At 40.1% G+C, this 27,255-nt stretch overlaps 1 protein-coding gene across 1 annotated transcript in view; it reads right to left on the bottom strand.

The window, feature by feature from the left end:
• The window catches only part of LOC146574877 (plexin-A2-like), an 85,212-nt gene that overhangs the window by 32,025 nt on the left and 25,932 nt on the right, over nucleotides 1-27,255 (bottom strand). The window contains exons 4-8 of the mRNA XM_085274906.1: nucleotides 14,028-14,162; nucleotides 6,483-6,583; nucleotides 2,210-2,333; nucleotides 1,178-1,331; nucleotides 583-679 (exon numbers count right to left, since the gene is read on the bottom strand). Coding sequence (XP_085131032.1) covers nucleotides 583-679; nucleotides 1,178-1,331; nucleotides 2,210-2,333; nucleotides 6,483-6,583; nucleotides 14,028-14,162 — 611 coding nt within the window. The remainder of the gene's footprint in view (nucleotides 1-582; nucleotides 680-1,177; nucleotides 1,332-2,209; nucleotides 2,334-6,482; nucleotides 6,584-14,027; nucleotides 14,163-27,255) is intronic.

Below are 27,255 nucleotides of genomic sequence, written 5' to 3'. Positions count from 1 at the left end.
ACTGCTGATTCTGTCAAAGAGCAGAACGACGATCTGTCCTCCTGTCATGTTTTGCAGTCTTTAATCCTTATAAACTCTGGGTCTTTTGTCCAAAGACAGGGGGTCATAAATGACAAATTTACTATGATCTTACTGGTAAATCTTTTGCAGTTAGTACATGATGTATATCATGAATGCTTCAGCTTTAATAGTTTTTTGCTGTATTGGATACCAGTTCGTAGACCTAAAACATTTTCTAGGATGAGTGGAACAGTATTGAATTCAGTATTGAATTCACAGGAGTGTGCGGCAGACAATGATAGTTAACTGATACTTAAAGCTTCAACCAGTAAGCCCACAAACTGCTAGTTAAACCAGAGTCGAAACAAACAGGCCATCTAAATGCATCATGTTGATTTAAATTAAACCTGACAGATAAATTGATCTCAAAGGTTATCTAACAGGCTGATCTTAAGTAGGGTTGGGAGCATCAGTACATCATTGCTCTAAATTAAATCGTGCTCTTCCATCTATTGAACAAATCAAAGATGTGGGGTGGATGGTGGATGGTGGGTTGGGGGGTGCAGGGGCAGCTGAACTCACATTTTATGTGTGCTGCAGTTGTAGAATTTCACCTCCGTGCTGGCGACCATTTGACCCGTTTCCTTTGAATTCAGACGAAGCTCTACCCCAGCCCAGTCTTAAAGAGAGGGACGCAGACGCAGCGTGGTGAGCGAAGGGAAAGCGAGAGGGAGTGGAAAAACATGTAAGAGAGTTGATGAGAGAGAGACAAAAAGGATGGGTGAAAGAATGAAAACAATGAGTGAAAAGAGAAGGTCAAAGTGAGGCAAAAAAAAAAAAAGTTAATGCTTTTATCACATTCCTGTAAAGAGCCACCTGGTGTCTGCATTCCTGGAAGGGCATATTGCTGTTGTCATGAGAAAACCTTCTGTCACAAACTTCAATTGAAGGATTACTTTAAATGCTCAGAGGAAATTCTACAGCTCCTTGGTACTCACCACATCTTTGGCTAAACAAAAACTGCAAGGGAGCCAATCTTTAAAGCAGACTCTTTTTGTTAGAGTCTAGAATATTGATACATTAATCCTTACATCTTATGTTAGCATCATTAAATATTGGTTATAGGTTTATATTTTTATTGATTTTTTTTACAATATACACTGATATCTGAGCTCACCTTGTCCCTCTGGTATTTGGGGAACATCTTTTCCGGCTGGGGAAAGACACATAACCCTGTTCCCCTTCACATGACCCTCCAATTCAGCCTGCTGGCCAAATGAACAAGTAATACCAGCAGAAAGGTCTGGAACATTGTTCACCTCAAGTAGAAGCTAAAAGAAAGCAGACAGGAAAGATTTAAGACACTGCTACACTTACAGTGGTGGGGAACAGTCTGACAGTGCGATGTCAGCACTATATAACAGATTCAGCTGTATATTTTATCACATCTAGTTTGAGAATAAGCCAATTTTGGAAATACGCACAAACACACACACATTGTTCTTTCTTTCTTGCCTACAGTTAGATGAAAAGACAGATTCTTCTGTTGTACCAGTGTAGTAAATGCCCAGATAGATGGTTAGTTTATAACTTAACACTAAGACTGCATATAGGAGGAAAGAAGCTGGACTTATTCAAGATTTGTTTCAGTGAGATTTATGTATAGCATTTTTATTGACTGGGCGTTTTCCAGTTTTAATGCTAAGGTAACCAGCTTCTGGCTCCAGCTGCACATTTACCCACGAGTGATGTTGATCATCTCCGATATTACTCAAGAATAAAACAAACAAGCACATTGCCTCAAATGTCCCACGAGTCCTTTTAAGATGATGTTTTTTTTTACCTCCTAATGTCTTCTGTGCTCTTGGCTACTGGAGAAAGAGCAGCTAAATAGAGCTTTCAGAAAATGTAATCAACCTTTTGGCTGATGCATCAGAGGAGCAGACAGAGTACGCTACAATAACAACTCTCCCCCATTCACATTTGTCTCCAATCTCATAATACATGTTTTTAAACCAAAGTAAATATAGTGGATGCCCTACAGGGACCTTCTGTCTCAATTCACATCTCACAAAACTAATCTTCTCTCCCGGGCTTATTCTTACTGTACATGTGGATGAACAAGGATACTCCTGCTGATTGCTCATAAACACTGGCATTGTGAGTGGAGTGGCATTGCAGTGATTGGCGGAATGATAAGCAGACTCACAGGGACACTATGTGCTGATACAGCGATGCTGTCTGGGTGAGCAATAACCTTCACACAGCGGTCAATGTCTGTCGCAAAGTGGAAGGCTTCGTCTGCCCGTTGACACCGATCTCTTCTCGAACACCTGTGGAGAAACAGAAAGTTCCAGGTAAAAATATATTAAATAATGTCGAGCTTAGTGTTGAATCTCACTGAGTTTTATATGTTATTGTTGGTCAATCAGCACTTCACTCCTAAAAGACCAGGCTGCTGCGGCTCAGAAGGTAGAGTTAATTATATACCAATCAGAGGGTCAGTGATTTGTATCACAGCTCCTCCGATCTGCAAGATACTGATCCCCAATTGGTGCCTGAAGCATCCATCAGACCATGAGTGTGTTTGACAGATAAAAAGTGCTTAAAGTGAATAGATTTGGGTTGTAGTGCCAAAGTACTTTAACTGCTCAGTGAAGGCAGAAAAGAGATATATACAGTTTTTGGGAAAAAAAAAAAATTTTTTTAAATTTTGCCTCTAAACACAATCTCTATCACTTAAAAATCCTCACAACTCACCACTGTTTCACATTCCTCATCCATGTCCTGACCCACCCTCGAATGGTTTTCTGCTACTTCTGACTTCCTCAAGCACTACCACAGTTCCTCTCTTGGCACCCTATTATATTCTTTCTCTAGAGCCACAAAAGCACAGTGCAACCCGTTCTGGCCCTCTCATAGTTGTCCATCAACACTCTCAATCCAAACATTCTATCTTTAATGCTCTTTCTCTGACATTCTGCCATACTGCTGCTACTGGTTATTAACTCTCTTCTTGGCCTAGCTTCAAAAACTCTTTCCCATATCATCATGGTAAGGCTCATCATCTTTATTCCTCTGTTGTCAGTATAGCTCTGCACATCATCTTTTTTTCTTGAAAAACAGTACCTGTACACTTCTTCTTCATTCCTCAGCCATCCTCTCACTCTCTATGATAGTGTTAAACAAGCTGGTCAAAACGTCCACTGCCCTCCCTCCTAGAAATCTCTGTATATTCACAGGTATGTCATCTGGACTGCTTGGACTGCAACTGCCTTTGCTCTCATCGTCCTCTTCAAAGCTGCTCTCACTTCGTCCTTACCTCTGCACTTCCTTCCTAACTTTCTTCCAACTGTCTCCCTCTTGCTGTCATTTTCTACATTCATTCATCTTCTACATCTTCATCTTCGACATTGGTCTACATTCATTCATCTTCTACATCTTCATCTTCATCTTCGACATTGTCTACATTCAAAGTACTGGTTCCAACATCTCTAAACACTCTCTCTACTTGTTACATTTCCCTTTTTGTCCTTGATCACCCTAACCTGCTGCACATCCTTTCCAGCTCAGTCTCTCTACCAAGTCAATCAATACAAGTCTTTTTTCCTTCCTTAATATCTATCCTCACATACGACTTTTCCTTTGCCACCTCTCTCTTTGCCATATGCCTAGCCTCTCAGTACTCCTATCTACTTTCTTCAACTTTTCTGACTGTCCCACATTTTCTTTGCTAACCACTCTCTTTCTTTTCTGCACTTTCTCATTCTACCACCAAGTCTGTTGAACCCACCAAACACCTTCTTGACCTCAGCACTACACTTTCCTGGTCATCTGACAAATCTTCCTTACCCACCAGAGCCTGTCTCAACTCCTTCCTGGACTCAACTTTCTTCCTTCTTCAGCTTCCAGCATTTAATCCAGTTTACCCATGTGAAGCTTCCTCCACTCTTTAATGTCACCTTATGTTCCTCCCTCTTATTGTTGTACGTGTTCACCACAACTATTTCCATCATCTTTCCTACTGCATTTCTCTCCTTTCTTAACACCATAGCTACCCAACACCTCTTCATCACCTTTGTTCCCTTCAACTACATGTTCATTGAGGTCTGCACCAATCACCAATCTCTCCTCCTGGGGACACTCTCTACCACTTCATTTAACTTACTCCAGAATTTCTCTTCAAACTGACATCCAACCTGTGGGGCATAGGCACTGAGAACATTCAACATTCGATTTCCAGCTTCAAATTCATGATCCTGTCTGACACTTTCTTCACTTCCACAACACTATTTATTCAAGATTACCTCATTAGCCCCATTTCTCCTATGATAAAAAAAAAGCTTGAATCCACTCCCAATGCTCCTGGCCTTGCTTCCCTTCCACCTGGTCTTCTGCACACAATATATCTACCTTTCTCCTCTTTGTCGTATCACCCAGCTCTCTCCAATTCCCATTCATAGAACCAATGCTGCTACTTTGGCTAAATCAGAGTTTAGATAAAACCTTTAGCCATCCATATCTGCTTTTTCAGACATATTATATAATATATAGCAGATATAGACTGAGTTGATATGAATTAAGTGTTATATAGCATTTAAAAGTATTTCCAATTGTGTCCAATTACTTTTTATTTCCTATAAATGACTTTAAGATGCTGGTTGTCTCTATAACATTTCACTTTGCTTTTTTTTGCGCAGAGGAAATTACTGAGCAATAGAAGAATAGCTTTAACTCCCAGACTCCAACAGGCAATTAAAAGTAAAAGTGAAAGGGCTGGCAGCATACTGTGACCTTAGAATAATCCCGTAAGAGAGAAGTGCAAAGTAAAAAGATATTTTAAGTAATGGCAAGAAGTGGAAAGGACCTTTAAATCTTTTTTTTTTAGCCAGCTTTAGAAATGTAGGATTTGATGTAGAGATTATATTGACACTACCATCTTGACACTACCATAGAAGCATTATAGCAGTTTTCTCTCAGAGAGAATCTATCTGACTGTACGGTTTCTATGCTGTACTTAAACACAAACACTGTTTAAAAAGAATTAATAAAGCGTATCTGTGCTGTAAAGTTGAACTAAGAAAGCAAATCCAGAGAGCATTTTGACTGTACACCATCATCTCTTTCTTTTTAACATGTAACACATGCAGCAAGGGGAGAAGGTACTTAATCCACTCTCAGAGGCTGTTGAGGGGGTGGCACCTCCTGAAAGAGCTCAAAGAGCACCGAGGCCTCTGCTGTAATTACAACACGATATAAAGGTGCATTGGAAACGTGGTGACAGCTGTTGCTGGCTCGGCTCCTTGAGGCGGACCGCAGCCACAGCAGTGTAGACGGTCACCTTCTAACCGCTCATCAGATGAAGTGCTCCTGAAAAAAAACGTCTTTCATCTCTGACCGTCTTTCATTGCCTTTTATTTTTCCCTCTTTTATCCACCGTGTTTTGTCTGATGGAACCATTTGTTCGTGTTTCCTTCAGGCTCTTTGCATGCTCAGAAACACCCCCCCACACACACTCTGTTAGATAGGTTCTTTGGTTCACCCTGCCAGGGGTAGGAAACTGAGATCCTGAAAGCAGTGTATGTGCCACACTGAGAGAGTCATTCAGGCAGCTGAAAAAGACCCCAATCTGGATTTAATAGACAGAAAAACAAAGTAGTCTCATTCTGCAGTGTGAGAGATCATGATTCACTTTGGGTTACTTGAGGGAACAGCAGCCTATCTACTCACTGATAAGTGTAAGGCATTAATTTAAATAAACAGTTTAATGGGACTTTCAGACAAAGTCAGTACTCAGGGAGAAAAAAAACAGCTGTTTAATGAAGTAATTTAGATTTTAAAAAGCACTTTTTTTCCTTCTTCCCACCCAGTTTGATAAAGCAGAGAGCTGCAATTTAAATAATGCTGATCACCATCAAGATATTGCTGGCTGAAATGACGACGTCATATGATGACAGCAGTAAATCCCTGGCTGAGGTCAGATTCAACACGACGGCTGGTTCAGAAACACAGGGTTTTAATCTTCTGAATCCCCTTTGCTCCATATCGAGGTATTATGCAAGCTAACCTGGGGTCAGATAATTAAGATGGAGGAGATAAGCCTGCTCCGTCAGGTCCAAAATGTTCCCCGGGTATGTAGAAGTGCAGCTGGTACACCTGCTGTGGCTGTAAGGCTAATCCCTCCCTCCTCCATTAAACACCCCTTTTCCTCTTGTGCGACAGACAATAAAATCTGGTGGGCATGCAGTTTCTGCTGTCCCAAATAGCGCTATTTAGGAGGGATCACACTGTCCAGTAACCACTTCCTGGCTTTATATTCATCCTGCCAGCTGTTGATAATGGCAAACTCCATGGAGTACAATAACTGTGTTATATTAAACTCAACAAATCATGTGACTACATACAGTAATTTTGTGCTTTTAAATCCCTGGGCTATGATGAGAGTATGGGATTGTGAGAGAAGATAAAGTGAGTGGACTTACATGTTATACAGGACGCACCAGCCACAGTGGGGGTCACCAGAGCTCAGACACTCAGCACATGTACTGTACTGCTCACAGGCCTCCACAGGAACTTGAGCCACCTAAACAAGAGGAACAGTTTAACAGCTCAAGAAAATTAAAAAACAATGCTATAAATTCTAGTGCTGTCTTGTTGCAATATTTTTAACATCTTTTTTAATCTATAGCAAATCTGTAAAGAGTCTTGAATCCAGTAGGAGCCCTATATTGTTCATGAACATATTGTCCAATTTAGATTACAATCAATTTTACATTATTAAGATAAATGTGGTACATTTGTGCCCACACTGTGTAATCTTCAGTGGACATCCAGACAGGAAACATGGAAAAATGGTGAAGCAAAAATAACATGCATGCATTATTAGCTTTCTGATCTGAACCCGGAAATATCTGTAAGTGTCCCAAACCACCAGGCCACCTGGACACCCAAAATAGTCATACAGAAATATGCAAACATTGGTCTTATACAAACTATCCTCTGACACTTCTTATAGATATGGCTACCGAAATTTGCTTAGAGGTGCCACATATATTATTTTATCATCATATTTCACACAAAGTGGGACATCTAAATAAAATACTAATAAAGTAATTCAAAAGCACTGACCAATAAGCCAGAATACTGACATATGACACGCCTAAACTGGGTAGACAGTGTATTAAATAGAATTTTATCCAAAAGCCATCAACCTGTGCATCAATTATACTGATGTCATGGAGTGGAAATAAGGCCAACAAAGGCATGCAAATAAAACACTGATGAAATAATAAGCAGCTGATGATGAGTGAGCAAAGCCCATTTCATCATTTTGCCTATTTTGCACTATAAGGAAGCCTCGTCAGAGCTCGCACTGAAATATCCCAAAGGAAAACAACCCGTTTTTTCTCTTTCTAGCTGCAGACACAAATTTGCAGTATGCAGTACTGTGGGTTTACCCACATGAAGAATTGCTAGATTTTTTTTGTCAGAAATGACTTGAAATGACACCAAAATCTGAGAAGCAGTTTTGCAGCAATCTTCATATTTAACTTTTTTTATAACCTTTGATAAAGGATTTTCTTACACACCAATAAAGTATATTACACTGTAGCCACATTATATAGGTCTGTACTATTTTCCACATCTGCGCAGACAGAAACGCATTCTAACAGTCAGCCACATTCTCTACTTCTAGCACCACTTCCATGCATGAATGTCTGGCAAAGCATAAGCTCTCCATTAGCTGCTGTTGCGTTTGCACCACCCCTGCATACAAAACCAGTTAGACCCGCAGCCTGAGCCCAGCTATTTTATACTTTGTTATTATTCTGGGTCTGGACATATGATGCAAGCAATTTCCTGATGTAAGCAATCACAAATGAAGAGTGGATTATGGATTAGAGTGTCTCCGGTGCTCTTGATAGCATAAGTGGGTGCTCTCTCAGGTCTGTGTTGGCAAAATGGATTATCTGCTGCTCCCTTCGAAATAACTTTCTCCCTTTTTTCCAGCAGTTCAGAATCCCTTCGGTGCATTCCATTAACAAAATTATTTTGCAGCACGGGTGGAGCTGAGGGCTCTAAGTACATATCTGACGCAGTAGAAATAATCCATGAATTGTTGTAGACTGAGGCTCATCTAAGTTAACAAAGTTGGTCTGCGGTGTGACCTTTACAGGGGGAGAGCTATGGATCTTCTGTTTTCTACTGTCTGTTCTGAGAATCAGATGTGAAGCCTGCACCGCAGAATCAGGGTTGATTCCTTTAGTGGAACTGATTTGAGCACGGTCTTACTGAGTTGAATCCAAATAAGCTCAAACAATATGTCCTGAGTGTGTGTGTGTGTGTGTGTGTGTGTGTGTGTGTGTGTGTGTGTATAAACACAAACACACATAATAAACTGTGTGTGCATGTATAAACAGGAATATTTGAGATGCAGGCACAAAGGTAAGTTACAACACAACAACGGTCACTGGATCAATTACACTATTACAGTTACATGATATGCATCCATTCAGAAGGTCTCCAGTACACCACCCTTCATGTTGTGTTGCGCCTAATAAAATGATAAGTATAGCAAGCCTCAGAAATATCAGTTGCATAAAGTCCACTTTGATGGTCATAACAAGACAACAAAATATTATGTCATTCAAGATCACTTTGTGGTGACCCTCCTGTCACTTTGTCTTTTTAGGTCATGTGTCCCATGGGTGGAGTTGTGAAAGGCCCAGCCAGCTGGCTGACACCAGGGTTAGGGTTTGACAATTTGACGGCAAGCATAAAAGGAAAAACGCTACACAATTGACTTACTAATTTACATGTTAAATACATACATACAAGTGAAATCACACGTTTTGTTGCACACTTAAGCCACTCATAACAACTTGACATAAAATAGAAAATCAAAGATACTAATTGGAACACCTTGCTCAACATTTCATAGTTTTCAAATGTATCTAGATAAATCTGGTACAATATGTTGAAACTGCATTAGTAAAAATCTGTTTGGGTGAAAAGTTGCCATGAACAGGAAAGGCAACAACCATATTTCACTATAAATAGGCAGTTGTGTAAAACAAACAACAGAATTCAAAGAAGCACAGATGACTTGCAAAAACAATGGCTGCAGTTACATCTTTAATTCGTTTCCACGCTTGGTTGTCAATTTACTTATAATGTCAATTTACATCTTTAATTCGTTTCCACGCTTGGTTGTCAATTTACTTATAATGATTTGTATGTCTGGCAATTTTATCTTCAGTGCCAACAAACAACAGCAGCAATGCCACTAAGCTTTGTAATGTGTAGACGGCACTAAAACATGTAGATTTGCATCTGCAAAACTCTGCATAGAGCTAATCACACGCTGTACCATAACAGCGAGCGGTATGTGCATCTGACTGAGCAAAACAGAATGCTGCAGACTCTTATAGAAGCAGCTTATTAATCACAAAGTACCCACAACCTAAAGCATACTCTGCTTACACTCTATTTGACTCTAAATGGGACTAACGTTTCTTAAGAGTACACAATGAGTCACCAGGAGTCATTATCCCAAAGACTTTTATGGAATCTGAGATCTTTATGTAGTAGTCATCCTTTGCTGGTCATTAAAAAGAATCCAGGTTTGGAGACACTTCTCAGATTGGCGGGTATACCCATGTTTAATTTATCATCTAAAGCACCAACACAGAAACAACACAGCTCCATGATGAAGCTATTTCTCTGTAACCATTGGTTAGAACAAACCCATCTTCACACTCTTCTTTCATTTTGAGCTCAGCTGCACACCCCTAATATTTTGAATGGTTGTGGCTCTATTGCATTGACAAAATCGATCTAAAGTTATCCCAGACTGACACATGTAGTAACATCTACAGAAGTACTGGAAAATGATCTTTGTGTAGTTCTTGCTACAGTAGTTTCAAGGAGTATATTTTACCATAAAAACGCACAGACACAAGACCAGCCATGGTATTGCTGCGAGTGAAAGCACAAGCTAATGCTGTTGTTTATTTAAATATTCATATTTTTTGTAGTGACCTGAACACACACAGATAAACAGAATGAGGCAGTCCAAGGGGAAATCAAGACATAGTCACTGGTTCCGAATTGGCTAAACGGGGAGCTGAAACATGAGGGTGAAATTCAGATATTTTTAGTTATAAAAAATAAGCTGGAAAATTACGAGAAGAGAGCACTGGTGGAGATCACCGACCGCAACAACATAAGAATATGTATTTCCACACCAGTAAATTTGTATGGGATTTGAATTTTCTTTGTTACAGAATACTGAATACATCTCAAGTAGATACCTGTTCATCTTGGAATATGGCTAAGAAAGGAAAATTTGTGCAATGTTCATATGACAACATACTGTATATGTGTGTCCTTTATAATGTATGTCTACAATTGTGTTTGCTTAAATTAAGCACAATTTCTCAGTGGATGTTCAGTGTGCTGTAGATCCTCATGAATCATTCATAACTAGACGGAGTTTTAGTATTTCTCATCAAGCTTTTGTTTGCCTTGTGTTTTTTCGTGGTATTTCCTCATTTCAAGCAATCACAGAAAACCAATAAATATGCCCCTTTTCCCCAGAGGCAAAATCTCATTCTGACTGCTTTTGAGCGTTGTATCGTGGTAGAATCGGCTGATGATCACATCCACTTTTCTAGCTTTGGGAAAATCTTTATCGTCTCGCAACATCTGGGATGGCCTTACACTAATGCTCGACCTTATTATCTGACCAATTCACTATCTCTGTAACACTTTCATCCGGATTTATTGGAACTTTACGAATGCTGTCAGATGAACATTCAGGCTTTTAGACCTCTGTGATGCTGTCATCCTATATCCTCAGTCTGATTTGGAAAAATCCACAGCCATCACATGACTACATGATTGCATTGCATTTCAACGAATATCCAACACCTTTCCAGTGTTTTACAGTATGACTATAGCTGTTTCAAAAATTGTGCTACATTAAATCATAAATATAAAAATATTAATATATGTGGTGCAAAAATTTCAAAAGACGGGGTGGCTGTGGCTCAGGTCGTAGAGCAGATCAGCTACTGATCGGAAGGTTGGTGGTTCGATTCCTGGCTCCCCCAGTCCGCATGCCAAATATCCTTGGGCAAGATACTAACCTCAAATAACCCTCCGATGCGTTCATCGGAGTGTGAATGTTTATTAGTTGCACTTGAGTTTAGAAGTGAATAATAAGAATCAGTCCATTTACCATTTCAGGATATGAAAAAAATAAAGTCTGTATTAACATTGTAATGCAGATTTCTGTTAAATTTAATTTCTTCACTTTATCGGCTGTAAACACTTAAAACATGTTACGTTAGTTTAAGCGAACACCTTTAGAGAGAGGTTTCTGTTTGAAACTCTCTTGGCCTTTTCAGCACCCTGGCTGCAGTGATTTCACAACAGAATAATTTTGTAACTCAAAAGGTACTCTGTAGTTGTCGGGCTGTATATTTAGATGACAGAGTACCTCTGCTTAATTAAGAATAATACGATTTCATAATAATGCAATAAACAAATGAGGTTACAGATTAGTGAGAGGCTGATTTTGTCAGAAGTAGTACTAAATCACCAGCACAGCACATTCACTTCGCAAGACACGGCTCCTACCAGCCCGTGTTAACAGTACAGCAACACCTGAGTTCATTAGTGGATAAGTGCTGATAAACGACTGCAAACTCCGGAAGTGTTACAGTAGTATGAATGCAAACTAAACCAAAAGCAAAGAAAATAAGGATAACATAAATATAAACAATCTTAGATCCATATTTCATTTTTAAATTGCAATTACAACATCTGTCTACAAACAGAAAAAGATGCACCATGTGGCTGCTGATGAATATTCATGCAGTTTAGAAACAATTCAAATGAACACGTTTGGATCATGATAGGTGTGTTGGTAAAGGCGGGCTTCAGCCCATCTGAGTTTAGGGGGAAGGTCCCACAAAATAGGCTGGGAAACGCTGGTACACTGTACTCTCACATACAGGTAAGGGTTAATAAATAGGCACAGGTAAACAAAGAAATGGTTGGGTTGGATTTCAAGCAATGATTTTACATTTCACAGAGTGGCACTTTGAAATATTGCTCTGGAAAAACCCTGCAGCACTTCAGTGAGGTTTTAGTGTGTTTGGATTCTGAGCATTTCTATTCTTAGAATTGATCAAACTAAAGGCATACAGTGAGAAAAAAGATTAACTGCTGTTTTTTTTCCATATCAATAATGGCTTCCAAGGGGTGTTTTGGTGAAGACACAAAAACACACACATCCACACACATACACACGATCCTCACTCTTCATCATCATGCTAACCCTGCATGTTTCACCCGGCAGGAGACAGAGGGGCTCATTGTTATTCCACAAGGGTCGGCTGATCTCAGCCAAATCTGTCTGTGCTTCGCTCCTCATTCCACATCATTTCTGTATTGTTTGGCTCCCAGGAATCTGAAAATCTCTCATCTCTGGGATCTACTGGAAATGTGGGAAATCTGCGAGTGAAGCCCTCTCCCTGGGGGATTCCTTACCCATGATACGGGGAAGTCTAAAGGGAAAGCTGAGCAAAGATGGAGGAGGAGACAGAAAGCGGAAGGCTTTACTCTGTTTCAAGCTCCTGGAGGCTACAAAGCCAAAGCTGTTCTAATATTGAGAGAAAATGCCAGGCGAAGCAGGGTTTGGTTATTGCTCTGTTACTGTGCGTCACTGAAGGCGGAGTGAGGAGAATAGCTGGCTATCTCCTTGAAGGAAGCATGTGTCTCTCCTTGAACGACCAGAGCTCATCAATAAGTTATGCCCTGTCTCTTCCAGTCTATCACACAGAAGGAAGAGCTGCCTTGATTTGTTTTAGAAGACGGCACCCAACACAAGACTCTCTATTCTTCCTCAAATGACATTATGTGTTGTCTTAAACTTGACGCTTTTATAGATTTCCAGACTGTTTTTCAGGCTCTCAGGAAAGAGTCAGAGCCACTCTGATGTAACTGACACAACTGCAATTGTCCCACTGCCCTTTGGCTTTCTGTCCTGTGACTCTGGCTCAATAAATTCCAGCAGTCAGAAGACAACCGAGAGCAGTGGTAGAGACTTTTTTTTTTCTTTTTTGGCTGCACTGAAACCTAATCCCATTTCACAGTGGCATGCCAGCGCGCCAAAATAATCACTTGATGGGAGTTGAAAGTGATTACCACTGTTCACTCTTATCTCCAATGAGTGCAGAGAATATCGTCCAACAACAACGACAACAACTGCTCGCCTCTGTGATGCTGGGCCAAGTGAGGAGCAGATGAGGTGGAATACAGCCACACAGAAAAAAAAAAAGCCGACACTGGTTTTGTAAGGGATGTGTGTGCGTGTGTGTGTGTTACGTACAAAAGATGCATGCGCTGTAAGTCGATTCGCATGGATAAGTAATTGGAGCAGTGGTCCATCCTCTTACACACAGTCTGCATATTTAACAATCTCTTCTGTAGACGTACAGTTCATGAATGTAAGGGAATTATTGTTTTAAGGATAAGTCATAATCCTCTGCTTCAATTCCAAATAAACAGTATTAATTTATAATTTAGCATAGCTTAATGTTTTTGATTTGAAACCGTTTTACTTCTGATTCCAAAGCTCCATGCAGAAATACTAATCTTAACAGAATGTGCAGAACATTTCTTTTTGCAACAGCCTAAAAAAACAAGGATTATTTATTTGTTTTGGCCCTCAATCCAAATCTAATCATCATTATTAATGTGTTTGTTCAAAACCGCTTCCACTAACCGATTTCCAAAAATACTTCCATACTGTATGTTTCTTGTCAACTAAAACTCTAAATTTCATGCTACACATCTTGTGTTTAACTGAAGGACATGTCAACATGCCGAACACTCGCTATCATAGGGGCTTGAACCAGTGGGCTTCCAGCTGAAGGACAGCCTCATCTGTTGCCGCATCATCCTGCTTTTCCAATGGTTCTCTTGACAGCAGCACCAACATGAGGGTTTTTCCTCACCTGCTTGCCAGACATGACATAGAGAGAGTTCCTGTCCAGGGAGAAGGCCATGTCCCTGAGGATGGGACTGCTATCCTTCATCACAGTCACTGTCTCATACAGCACTCCTCCTTCCAGAGGGCTGTCCACCCTGACCTGCAGAGGCATAGACAAACACAGAGATGAAGAGACAGTGACTGAATGGTTACTGTACATTTGTAGAATTAGGACTCTTCTCTGTAAGATTTTGTATGCTTTCTATGTTTTGTTAAAAGAAAACTAAATAGCAGCTTTATATGAAATATGCACGGATGGCTTTTGCTTTCAGTTTTATGATCACCCACTGTTATGTGTAAAGTTTGGTATGTTTTTCCACTTTAACTTGTAACACTAAAGGAAACCATTCTTGGCTCCATTTGGTGCACAGCAGTGTAACGACTTCAATAAAATGTGAAGCAATAACCATCAATGCATTTCTCCAGAGTATACAACTGTAATGAAGGTCCATACAAACTATACAAGCCAGTAACGCTTTATTCTTCGTTAATGGCTAATCGGTTGTAAATAAATGCTCCTCCCTTCCAGCGGTCCATTAGAACATCAGCTCATTATCTAAAAAGGCACTTATGTGAGACAAAACAGCTTGTTAACTTGTAAATGAAAAAGAGCAACTTGAAATTAAATGCAAAGGAAATGTTTAACTAGTAGGTACTGTAAATGAGGAGATCAAAAACAATTTAATCTCTGTTAATTCAGTACAGCGATGTCTTCAAAGAGGAGCAATTCATCAATTCATCAGTTGTTACATTAAAGAGCTGTGTCTACTTAGAAAGCAAGCTGAAGGATTTTTTTCCGGGTTTAATGGTGTTCAAACACCATTAAATACCAAACAAACTTAACCTGAGAGATCTGAGAGATTAGTCAACCTGCTAAGCTGTAGATCAGGAATTAACTTCAGTACATAATAGAGATGACACGATATCACTTTTTTATGTCCGATACCAATATCATAAATTTGGATATCGGTCGATACCGATATGAATCGGATATAGTGTGTTTTTTAATCAATAAAACTGGTTTTTTAAATATTTTGCTGCTTTTTGTATAAGTTCATACTCAAGTTAAAAAAAACAACAAAAAAAACCCCCCACTAAAGCTAGTCTGTTATACCTGTATGCAAAAGATACACCCAAAACATTTCATAGTTCAGCAATACTGATCAATCTAATAAACTTAAACCTACTCCATCCTCCCTATTCTGGTATTTTAAAGAGTAAGCAACCTAACTAATAGGGCTCTAAAACTCCCAGCAAAAAAAATAAAAAATAAGGAACCACCCTCCACCTCATGATGCTTAAATGACGTAATCAACTTCAATTTGATGCAGTGTGTGAAAAAAATGCCCAGAAATAAATTATTTTTCAAGAATAATTAAATAGATTCAACATCTTTCTTCAACAGAATTGCAGACTGCACAGATACCTTCCCAAAGGAAAAAGTACTATAGCTTACTAGGGTATATTAGACTTAATAGTTACTATATACAGTAATGGACTTCTATACATTTTACATCAGATTAAAACTTTGGGTGTAAGATTCGGATAATTATTTATTAAAAGCTAGACAATTTAAATGAGAATAAGTAAGAAATGTATGTTTTTGTGCCCCCTTTTCCCTGTTCATGCCCTATCGGCCCCCCTGGCTAAACTTTGCTAGATCCGCCCCTGCACAGTTACCAGCCGTCAGCTGCATAGAAAAAGATCCTTCTGTAGAAAGTAATATTAAATAAATTCTAACAACAGCTTATCAAGGTTAAACGTGCTGCTGTTGTTCAGCCGCTGGTTTCCTCTTTCTGGTGCAAAGTGGGCGATGAACAAACAAGAGAGACGGACAGAAAAGCCGATCAGCAGATCATTGATCAGTTTCATGATTGAAGTAGCAGCAGGAGACGGAGGGGGAGAGAAGAGGCAGTCGCTCCATATATCGGTTGTTAAGCTTAAGGCTGGAATGCTTTACAAACATTCAGAGATGAACTTACAGATTTGCTTTACTTCTCTCTGGGATAACTTCCTTGGAGATAAAATGCCAGATGCTACAAATACACACAGCCGCTCTATCACGTGACGCATACTGCTGCAACGTGCTACGTTATGAGCCGAGTTAGGCCTGTTGCAAGTTTTGTGAGGTGTTTTTTTGATATTTAATGGATCGGATTACAGTTTTTATTTCTCTCCGATATCCGATCCACTAATTTACGTCAGTATCAGACCGATACTGATACGTAATATCGGATCGGTCCATCTCTAGTAACGGTTGATTTTATAGTTCTATATGCTATATTCTATCCCATGTTCCAAAAACATGTTTAAGTAGGCTTTAGTTGAAAGCACCTTTCAAGTTGCTTGGCTACTAATGCCAGTTCTTGCAGGCTTTATAATAAGCTAACATTTGGCACCAAACATCACAGCTGTGGATTTCTTATCTAGCTCTCAGACAGCAAGTAAGCAAATTCAAAAATGTCTGTCTCACAGCTTAGTCACAGTTTGTTTTTCCCTCAACAGTTACCTCTGATTTCCCAATGTGTGTTTGAAAGCTTACACAATAAATTAGGTGTGGGTATTTGAAATGGAGAGTCTGTGGTTGCTTTACATTTTATTTCATTCTCCTTCATTTACATTCCTGACTTGTGGCGCTTTGCAATAGTTTTGCTAGCGTGTTCACCCAGTGCCACCAAGACAAGGTACATTTATAGCCTGTGGTGAGACTGAGGGGAAGAAAAGGGAAAGACAGATTAGCTGCTTCTCATTCAGTAGTCCAACTGGTTATTGCGCCTCTGACCCACATTCACCCCTGAGGTTAAAGCAGTGACGCATCTGAGTTTTGAAACGTGTTTAGCAAGTTCAGCCTTAATTTGACTTTGGAGTGACTTTCAGAGAGAAATCTTTTGGGGCTCATTAAATGCAAGCATAGAAAACGAATGCCCACCGGTGAAGCGGTTTCGATTCTCCTCTCCCACCTCTACCAACAAACAAGGTGTGCTGCTTCGGTAAAGCAAATAAATAAGCAGGTCTGTCTTTGTGAAAAGTGGCTCACTGATATGGAAGTTGTCAATCTTAAGAAGAGCTTTTAGCTTAAAAAGCCATTGTTATTCTCAGTATAACTAGATGTTAGTGATATATTGAAAGTGTTCATTTTTCATCATTTTGTCGCAAAGACAGAAATTGTTTGTCTTTCTCCTTAGTGCTGTCCTTCAATTTTATATTTCACAAAAATACCTTTATTTGCACTCACAATGCCCTTTTTTGTAATGCTGGTGAAGGAATGATGTGCATTGCATCACTAAAGTGATGCTAACTTGACAAGTGAAATAGAAGTCAGAAATGTGAAACAAGAGTCTGGGAAAAAAACATAGTGGCAAGGGGGGAAAAATCTCATTAGCTATGCAAACCCAGGTGGAAGCCCCATTTAAATTCCAAGGAGACTGGATCATTAAACATGTGATGCAATTACAGTAAAGCTGAATTAATTTCTCAATCATAATAATTAAAATAAATACAAGATAATGAAGAATTGGAGCAGAGAATTGTGGGAGCGGTTTGGAACGTCTGCAGTGTGATTATGACAGACTTCCCAGCATGAATCCCAACACGTGGACTTAGGCGACCTCGCCACCCAAATCAAATCTGACTGCAGAAGATTTTGAATGTGTGCCAAGCTTAGCTTGCACACATGGCAGCAGAGCCTCAGCAGTCTCTCAATGGGGACAGTCAATCAATACAAACTGATTACATGATTGGATCCCCTGGGCACCAAAACTTCATCAATCAATCATGCCTCCACCTTCCAGGCAGCTGTGCCTCTCCAACCGTCAGTTCTGCCATCCAAGAATGAAAAGAGGGTGGAGGGGTGGGGGCATAAATATGTGCTAACGGGTGTGTCTGTTTGTTGGTGTATGCGGCTGGTGGAAGGGGAGAAGCAAAGATTTGTGATTGTCTTCTATGTTAACACCAAAGTTGCAATTACAATAGCAACACAGGATGGCCTCTTAAATCCAGATCATAAGAGGACAGACACTGTCTCTCACCTGTCAGATTGTTAATAACTCAACACCATGCACAAATTATCCTTTAAATAGTTATTTCAAAGACAGATTTAGTTCAGAAATAAGCTTCTTTCTCTCGCTCTCGCTCGCTCACTCTCTGTTTTTGCTCTCTTTCCTTGTCTGCTCGAGCTACTATTCCTCCTCCTCCTCCTCCTTATCCTATTCCTCTTCTCCCGTATCAAAATCCCACACAGTAATGGAGCCAGTTTACATTATTTTTCCCACACTCTTCTTTTCATAAATAGCAGCACAAACAGAAACCAGAGAATGTGAACATTTCTGCGGTGAAACAATGTTTAAGAAAGCCCAGCACAACCGTCTAGAGGTCAGATACCGAGCGGTGTATAATGAGGTTGACCAGGGGCCAGGGATACAGGGATGAACTCGGAAAAAAATACTGACCCATCACGACCGATTTGTGGTGTTTGATTTCAGCGGATTTAAAAGTGGTTTTATCATCTAAAGCAGGCCTGACCAGGCAGAAGCCCTCTGGGAGTACAACAGGTCCTCAATCTCTTCTTAAGCCCTACAGCTTCATAATGAGAGTAAGGTGGGTTTAATTGGTTTTATAATGAGCCTGTTAGTTACACACACATTTGCACACACAAGCATGCAAACAAAATAAATTACACACTTGTACTCGTCTGTTGCCTGCTTTCAATAAATCGGTAGTTTTAAATTGTGTGTATGATTACTTGTTTGATCAATACACAATCTGTTAGACTGCAGAACACACATACATAGTATAAGAATACTTATAGGGCAGCACTTGTATTGAACCATTAACTATTTTTTAATACAGCCCACATAAAATTTAGGTAATTTCTAAAACTCATGTAACCATTCTCCTTGGGGACAGTAAGAATTAACAGTTTTAATATTTTAATGACAAAATTGCCTTCACAATCTGCTGCCCAGTCAAGCATCATTCACTAATTTGACCGATTTTAACAGTTACAGGCTACAAAGCTCAAGGCAGTCTGTATATGTATAGGTATTTTTAGTCTTTAATGGGATAGAGGGAACAACAGCTAATTTCAGACTGACTTCATTTTTACTTCTGTTGCTTTCGTCTCTGGGGACAGACCCTGTGAACAGGTATCGGCTGTGCAGTTACACTTCAGCATTGTGCTAGATTTCAGAGCACCTCAAATGCTTTTTGGTTGTGCTTTGCTCTTTTTTTTCATGTTTAATAGTAGATTTGATCCACCGTGGATGGATCACATGTCTAAATAGGGTTGTGGTAAAGTAGTTAGGGCATTGCTTTAAAGTCAATACCAAGGACTGCATATTTTCCAAAAACCTTAGGAAACCTCTTTTTGTTGAACTTCCTGTGTGGTCTTTGTCATGTAACAGAAGAACTGTACTGTTTTGCCATTGATACCACATGTTCATACAGTATGACCTCAGTATGCCTCGCATTTCATTCTCTCATCCCAGCCTCTCACAGCTGACAAGGATATATATTTAACCCATGAATAATATTTAAGCCAATAACAGCAATATCCTTCCTGCTGCTGAAATTCCCTTGCAGAACCTGTGATGGTTATAAACAACCCAGCTTAGTTTGGCCTCTACAAACAGATATGCAACCTGAGCCCATGGGCTCTTAACGAAAACAGCCTAGCTTTCTAGTGGACGGCTTTGCATCTTAAATGCTAAGCTCCACTCTTATCCTGTGAGAGCCAAAGAAAACAAAAAAAAGACTTCTAAGATGTCGCTTGGTTTGAGCCGTTTTGGCTCCGCTGTAAAGCTGCCAGACCTCGTATGAGTAATACACTCAGTCAAAAGTCTCTCCTGTGTGTATTTACAGATGGGATTGATTTCAGGCAACGATATTAAAGCAGAGGAAGTACACTCATAAATGTCTAAAACGACCTGTTTTCTCCTGAAAATGGAGAAACATTGTAAAGCAGATGATTCTTATGTTTATGCACTGACCAGCCAAACTTGAGAAAGAAATTCTGTCCATATATAGCCAACCAAGCTGTGCCCAGTTAACCTAAACATATGGATGATGACCCAGGAGGCAAAGAGCAGTCTGTTCAGTAAATCATTCCCAATCTGCCACTCTGACAAGGTTTGTCCCTGAAGACCAGTTGTCTGACGCACTCTGACCTAGACATGGCAAGTCTGGTATAGCTGTTCTTAAACAAACAGTTTTCTAGTCTTTATGCCACATTATGCCAGAAATCAATATTTCATCCTCCTCCATGCATGTTTTTCATGTAAAACCATTAAGAGTAATAATCAGGACTAACGTTTGCAAGGAAACCACACATAAATCTTCCATTAATCTGAAAACAGGAGCAGAATGATTATACACGCAAGACTAGATCCGAAGTATATGTATTCAGAGTGTAAACAAGACAGATTTTGGCACAGAACTCACAGTGGATGCTCCCTGGCTGACTCCGTATTGTGACACAGGGCATGCAGTAACATAAGGGCCAGACAACTGTCCACCTTTAAGGTTGAGTGGCTGGCATATGGTCCAATTGTAGATGACAGCCAAGGAGAGCGTGCATTGATTAGCCCGCATATCCATCATGGCTCTGTGAATGCTAAAGAGACGAGCTGCAGCAGCTAATGAACACAAAGAGTGTCACTGAGGTGGAGATGTGTATTACAGGACACGACTAATCATTCAGCCATTATGCTAACCACAGTCACAAAGAGGAGCATATTGATCACAGCCACTAGATACGCTGTATGTTGGCAAGTGCATACCTAAAACGCGATTGCCAACTGGGTTGGAAAAGAGGTCATGACATTCAAGTGTGTGTGTGTGTGTGTGAATGCATGTGTGTTTTTGAGATTTATTGTTAAAAGCCTTCCAGTTCCAGCAGCCAAATTTTCAGTTCGCTTTAACCTTCAGCTGCATGGCAAGCTTCCAGGTTTTCATTCCACAATTTCTACAACTTGACCACAGTCTCCGCTCAGTCTGTGCATGTTCACTTCTTTTCTGTCTCCTTGAGGACATGGTTTCCTGTTCTCTGTTTCCTGTCCTCCTCCGTGCAGCCCCCATCCCTCCAATCATTCCCATTGTTTGTCAGGTTCCCATGGCCCATCAACAAAAGCGGTGGGAGGGGGACAGTGGAACAATTCATTGCACCCGTATGGTCTTCATTTTCCTGACCGCAATGCAGTCACAGTCCTGTTTCCATTTGTGTGACCGCACAAGAGAAAGAACAGATATAAAGGAAGAGAGGACAAAGAGTTGGAGGGAAACATAGCTGCTAAATAAAAGCCAGTAAGGAAAAGAAGAAAGATGTACACTTTTCTCTGTTATCACCAAATTGCCTCTCTTAATACTATTTTAGCTGTACTGAGACATTGAATTGCGATCCGCTCTAAAGATTTTTACCCTTAAGGTCTGCGCTCTTAATGCAAGATGAAGATTCTTCTCGGAGTAGCCTCAAACAAATCTATTTTTCCTGCTCTCCTCCCCATTCTTATGATTTCAATCACCACGTCTTCCTTTCTCAGTCCCCTTACAACCGTGACTTTGAAAAGTTCAAGTCATTTATCCATTCACTCTGGGATTTCTTCAGCCAGTCAACTGTCTCAATAAGCTGTAATGAATCCACTATTTGCACATGAGAGTATTTGACTAAGGCTTTATTTGCCGTGAGCTTAACATTTTCAACCATTTCTAGGGAAATACTGCTGCTGAGTAGCTACAGCCGCTGAGGTAATGTGCCGGTCTGTTTTTATTTCGTTCTACACTGCACTCGTAAATGCATCCTTCAAATTATATTTGCCACCACTGAGGCAGTTTTCTTGCAGTGATTGAATAGTAAAGGCATCACTGGCTTGCTCAAGAATAGGGCTGAGGCAGCTGCAGGGATCTAATTTGTGATGCTTGTCAGCCTTGTCTACCTAAGGTAAAGTCTTGTGGCACACACGAATGAGTTTATCATAAAATGTTACTGCACTTTCTCAGTGGCAGTGATGACTTCGCTGATTTCTCCCGGAACATAGAAAAGCACTACATAGGATAAATTTTACAAGAAACTTGGAAGCATCTCATACTGAGTTGCACAATATTTTTAATTTGCTCACTTTGTCAGAAGAGCACATAGTTTCACTCTGTATGGCCTAGTCCCATGGCACAGTCCTTCTGAGCATTAATGTGCTCAGCAGCAACATTTCCTCAGAAAATCAATTCCACTCATCACTTGTTATGTGTTTGAGGCTGCCACAGGGTAAGAAAAGTCATTCTGCAGTGTGTTTTCTGCTTAGGTACTTGCTAGACTATGGTAGCTACGTAAGAGGCAAAAGTTTACAGTCCTTCTGTCTTTCGTACAAAAAGGTCGAGAGAAGTGTTATCCTAAATGTTTTGACCAAGTGAAAAATATGTAATTAAAAAAGGAAAGTTTTCACAGGATTCTGTGTAGTCCACCTTTAGGAGGAATAAGCAGAAGCAATGGTGTTCTGTATAATTCTATCACTCTTATATTTTTGCAGAGGAATTTTGTCCCATTCTGCAGCTTCAGTTCATTGAGGTTGACTGGCATTTGTATATGCACAGCTCTCTTTAGGCCCTGCAAAGCCATTTCAGTTAAGCTGAAGAGTGGACATTGACATCTTGATTCATCTTGACCTCACATTTGACCTTTAGAACACTTTGGTATGCAGAGGCATTTATAGTTGACTCAGTGACTCCAAGGTGCCCAGGGCCTGTCCTTAACATCACTGCAACACTGGTATTTGGTTTTTACCCCACACAGTGTTATTCATTATGGGCCAATATCTTGCAATTTGGCCCTCTCAGTCATTTTTAAGATAAACTTTGGAAGCTTAAACCTGCTGTCATGTTCTTGAATTTGCTGGGACGTCCACTTCTGGGAATATTTTGTGTTAAGACACACCCAAACACTTTAGAAAAGCAGCAAACTAGTAAAACCTTTCAGTTTTACAGAGGTGGTCACATTTGCTGATGATCAGCTAATGAGCTGAAGACAGAAAACTAAACAGCAGTGACGTTTGTAGGGTTACTGAAGTTTGGCTAGCTGGTATATAATGATGTACTACGTGACCGCTAGCGACACAGCTATGTTAGCATAATATAAACAAACTAACTTTTTTTCCACTCGATAAAAGTTAACGTGAGGGTTCTCAGTGGTCAGGAACAAATGTAATCGCATGGCAGGATGCTGTAAAAGGACCAAACTTCAGCCAGGAGAACAACTGAGATAATCCATCCACAATACGAGGTTAGTCATTCATATACTGCTGCATGGGCTGGGCTGTAGTTACATCGTAAGGTTTTAAAAACTGAGCTTAAATAAATGATTAGCGGTAATAAAAGCCGAGGGAGGTCAACAGTGGTCACTGACTTTTTTTAGGAGCTTTTTGAGATTAAATAGAAGAAAATACAAAGCATTAAACATGTTAACAACACAAAAGCCATATTAAACGCAGACTACTTTAGGCCCGGAAGTAGGATTCGTCACGTCATCACTTAATAATCGGATTGAAACAGTGTGGGTGTACTCAGTTGCCACTGCATACAATCTTATCAAAACTTTCTCTTTTACATGAACGTACAGCATACATAATATACTTTTTGCTTAATTATCATAGTCTGCACTACACAAGCTGTAAAGATTGGATCACAGGACCTATGACTGTGGTGTGTACTACTAGAGCTTGATGCTAGTAGGAATTCCAAATGATAAAAATAATATGAAACAATCTGAAGCATAATCTGCTGCTTTTTAGTCTGGACTTTGTAATAATGAAGTTTTAAAGATCTCGTGTGTGTATATCACAAAGTAGAGGACAGAATGTCCATGGTTACTGATGCAGCCTCATCCCACATATTACGGCCATCTGGCGTTATGGTGGTGCTATCAGCAGGTAAAATCTGATGCAGAATTATAAAAAGCTATAAACAGAATGTATGTTGTTAACCCCTTGCATTGAGTGTAGAGGCTACGCTTGAAGCCACTGAGGTGTTCAATGGTGGAGCTGACACAGTGCCACTGTTATGAAAGAAAACTTGTGGTATTGAGAAAGTCCAATAATTCCAGCGTTGTTGTTATCTTGTCAGCTTAAACATTTATTGTTCACCATTGATTGCATTTGCCATTCCACAGTTCATCTTAATGTCCAACATTATCAAACATAAATCACAACAGCACAGCGATCACAAACTGTTTGGTCCTTATGATCAGTGACCCTAATTAAATGTTCCTGCCTTAAATGCAATCACTCACAAACACAAAAAGGGACAACTAGAGGCATGCAAACACGAAAATGGCTCCTACAGTGAGCTTTGTGTCCTCTTTCCACCAACAATTATTTAATCGTCTTAAAGCTGGTTCGGAGACGAGTAATGATTCCATCAACCTAACTGATAACTGTAGACATGCCTGTAAGCAACAATATCACTGTTCAGGATTCTACCAGGGTAAAACACCACTTTTGACTATATACGATTTAACATTAAGCTTTAAACAAGGAAGTCATGTTAGTTTTGTTGATTATCCTGTCAGAGACCTTCTTTATGCACATGGCACATTTAAGATAAGTGCATTCATGAGAGAGAGACATTACTGTTAACACTCCCCACACCCCCAATTGGCCTGCTGGAAGTTTCTTCCTTCTTAAAGGGAGTTTTTCCTTCCCACTGTCGCCAAATGCTTGATCATAGGGGGTCGTTTGATTATTGTGGTTTCTCTGTATTACTGTGGGGTCTTTACTTTACAATATAAAGGGCTTTGAGACAGCTGTGCTTGTGATTTGGTGCTATATAAATGAAATCGAATTAAAATTTGACCTAAACATATGCGAGTGCGTTTAAAAAAATATCCCACCATCAATCAAAGTGTGGCGAAAACCTGATATGACCTCGATTTGTTCAACAAATATATACTGGGAGGTCTGAAAGATCTCTAGGTATGGGAACCTGGTCGTAAAAATTCAGCCTCACTATATCGAGGGTGTGAAACACTGTTAAGGATTGATCACCTTCACCTCACGACTTGACAAAGAAGTGTCTTGTTAACTTTCAAGATTTCAGAACATACTGCCAAGAAAAGCACAATAAAACTAGTTATTCGATCGGTGATAATCATTCATTTCATTCCTTCCATCCTAAGGCTTGCGCTTTAAATCGTTTCTCCACTCTCTCTATTTCCCACGTATGAGTTTTCAGTGTTTCTTTCAGTGTTTGTTTAAATAGACATGAAATCACTGTGTGTAGACTAAAGAGATTCTTTCTTTCTGAAAGCTCAGGGACAGTTTTTATGAAGCTGTTCAGATTTGTTCCAGAGCATCACATGAGCAAAACAGAACCACTGAATTCAGATAAATGTGCGTCATTGTTGCACATAAATTGTTAGAACCTCGGTGTGAGACAGTATTTGTGCCACTGAAAGTTGCATCTACTATTTCTGTACCTCATACCTTGAGACCAGAATGCATTTTAATAAGGATCAGGATGAGATAATCACTTCTATCCGGATTCACCTCATTAGCATACATCCTGCTAAGTGTAAAAGCCCCATTTTGTGTTCAGCCTCGAGTCACCCACAGGGTCATATTACTTCACTAAAATCAACCACCTATGGCTACAAAGCTGCAGCAGATGATGATTGAAACGTCCTATTATAGCTGGAACAGGAGCAGTCTAATTGAGACACATTGATGAGCGCATCCATATGCTGCACGGAGCCTGGATACTAAGATGGTTATCCTGGTGACCTTTCACCCTGGTTACACCCTTTCTGTGGCAGGCTTGACCTTTGCTATGGCCCTGCTGTTGCAGTGATCCACTCATGATATTTATTGTCATGCCCCATTTCCACTGAGACTGTCCATTTGGGGGTGATAGAATAGGATTGGAGAGGTGACCCTGTGCTCCTTAGAGGCTCCTGGGAGTCTGAATCATGCCTGCATGTTCTGTCAGCATAATGGCAAACTCTGGCCTTTAAAGGCTGCACTTAACAGCGGTAACGATGGATTACTACTGCTCACCCAAAACTTAATGCTTACCTCCTGAACAAACACGAAGTCTCCCTTTCTCTCAGTGTTTTATTTTTATTTTTTGCCAGTCTTACTTCCCCTTCATTCTTAATATGTCCTTGTTTTTTTTCCACTTAATATCCCTGCCTTTCTTCCTCCATATCTGTTGCTTCTCCTTTTTCCCCAGTGGTCATCCTTCTTTCTTTGTCTCACATTGCCTGACTGTTTTCTCTTTCTCTCTCTCCTCCACTGTCAGCCCATCTTGTCTTTTTCCCTGATGGCTCATCAAATGAAAGAGCTGCAGTGATGCTATCTGTGCCCCCAGTCTGGACCAGTATGTGTGTGTGCGTTGTGTCAGACAGATTGCTCCTCATAAGACTGAGGCCCCCGGGCTAATGTCACAACAGTCCTCTCACACATTTCCTCAGTCAGCTGCACGCTCTACAACTGTGCAGGAACCAGAGCCTGCAGTCCCAACAAGTCAATTCAGTTAGATCAGAAGAATGAGCTTTATAGGAACTTGATTATAATAACTTGCTACAGTACAAAACATGACAGACAATGAGCTGAATCAACTTTATGAATCCCACAGAAAGGGGTCATCCCGTGGTCTGTGGGACTGGACAAACACATCAATCTTGAAGAATTGAGTAGTTCATACTTGTGTGATTTTTGTCAGTCAATTCAGCAACATATTTAGCGAGCATTTGTGTTTGATTGCTTTTCTTTGCTTGCCTCCCCGCCTGCCTCATCAAGGCAGGTTCAGCTGAATTTCTTTTAGGCTTACCTTGATGAGTAGTTACACATGCAATAGACTGTGAAGGGCTTAGTATACTTGGCCTGCACCAGAGAGTTTTAAAAAATATTTTATAAAAACAAATATTTAACAAGCTTCTCCATTACTCTACCGTAAAATTAAAATTATAAATGAATGATTAATAGAAAGACTTTTTTTGGTATCCGGGCGATTATTTTGAGTCAGTTTCAGATATGAAGATTTGAGTTGTCTTTCAAATCGGGAAGAGCCTCAGAAAGGAGAGACATCCATGGCATCTGAGGAAGAGCCTCAGAAAGGAGAGACATCTAAGGCAAGAAGAGGGGTCCCTATTTGCCTCCAACTCTCTCAACAACACCAACGACCAGGACAAGGGACCACGACCTTCCCCAGTCCCC

Source organism: Mchenga conophoros, linkage group LG5 (assembly GCF_057382185.1).
Source record: "Mchenga conophoros isolate Kocher_MC1m ecotype Shallow Benthic linkage group LG5, M_conophoros_male_GT1.1, whole genome shotgun sequence".
Classification (NCBI taxonomy): Eukaryota; Metazoa; Chordata; class Actinopteri; order Cichliformes; family Cichlidae; genus Mchenga; species Mchenga conophoros.
The sequence above is the reverse complement of the archived record's forward strand: the minus strand, read 5'-3'. Positions and strand labels throughout refer to the sequence as shown.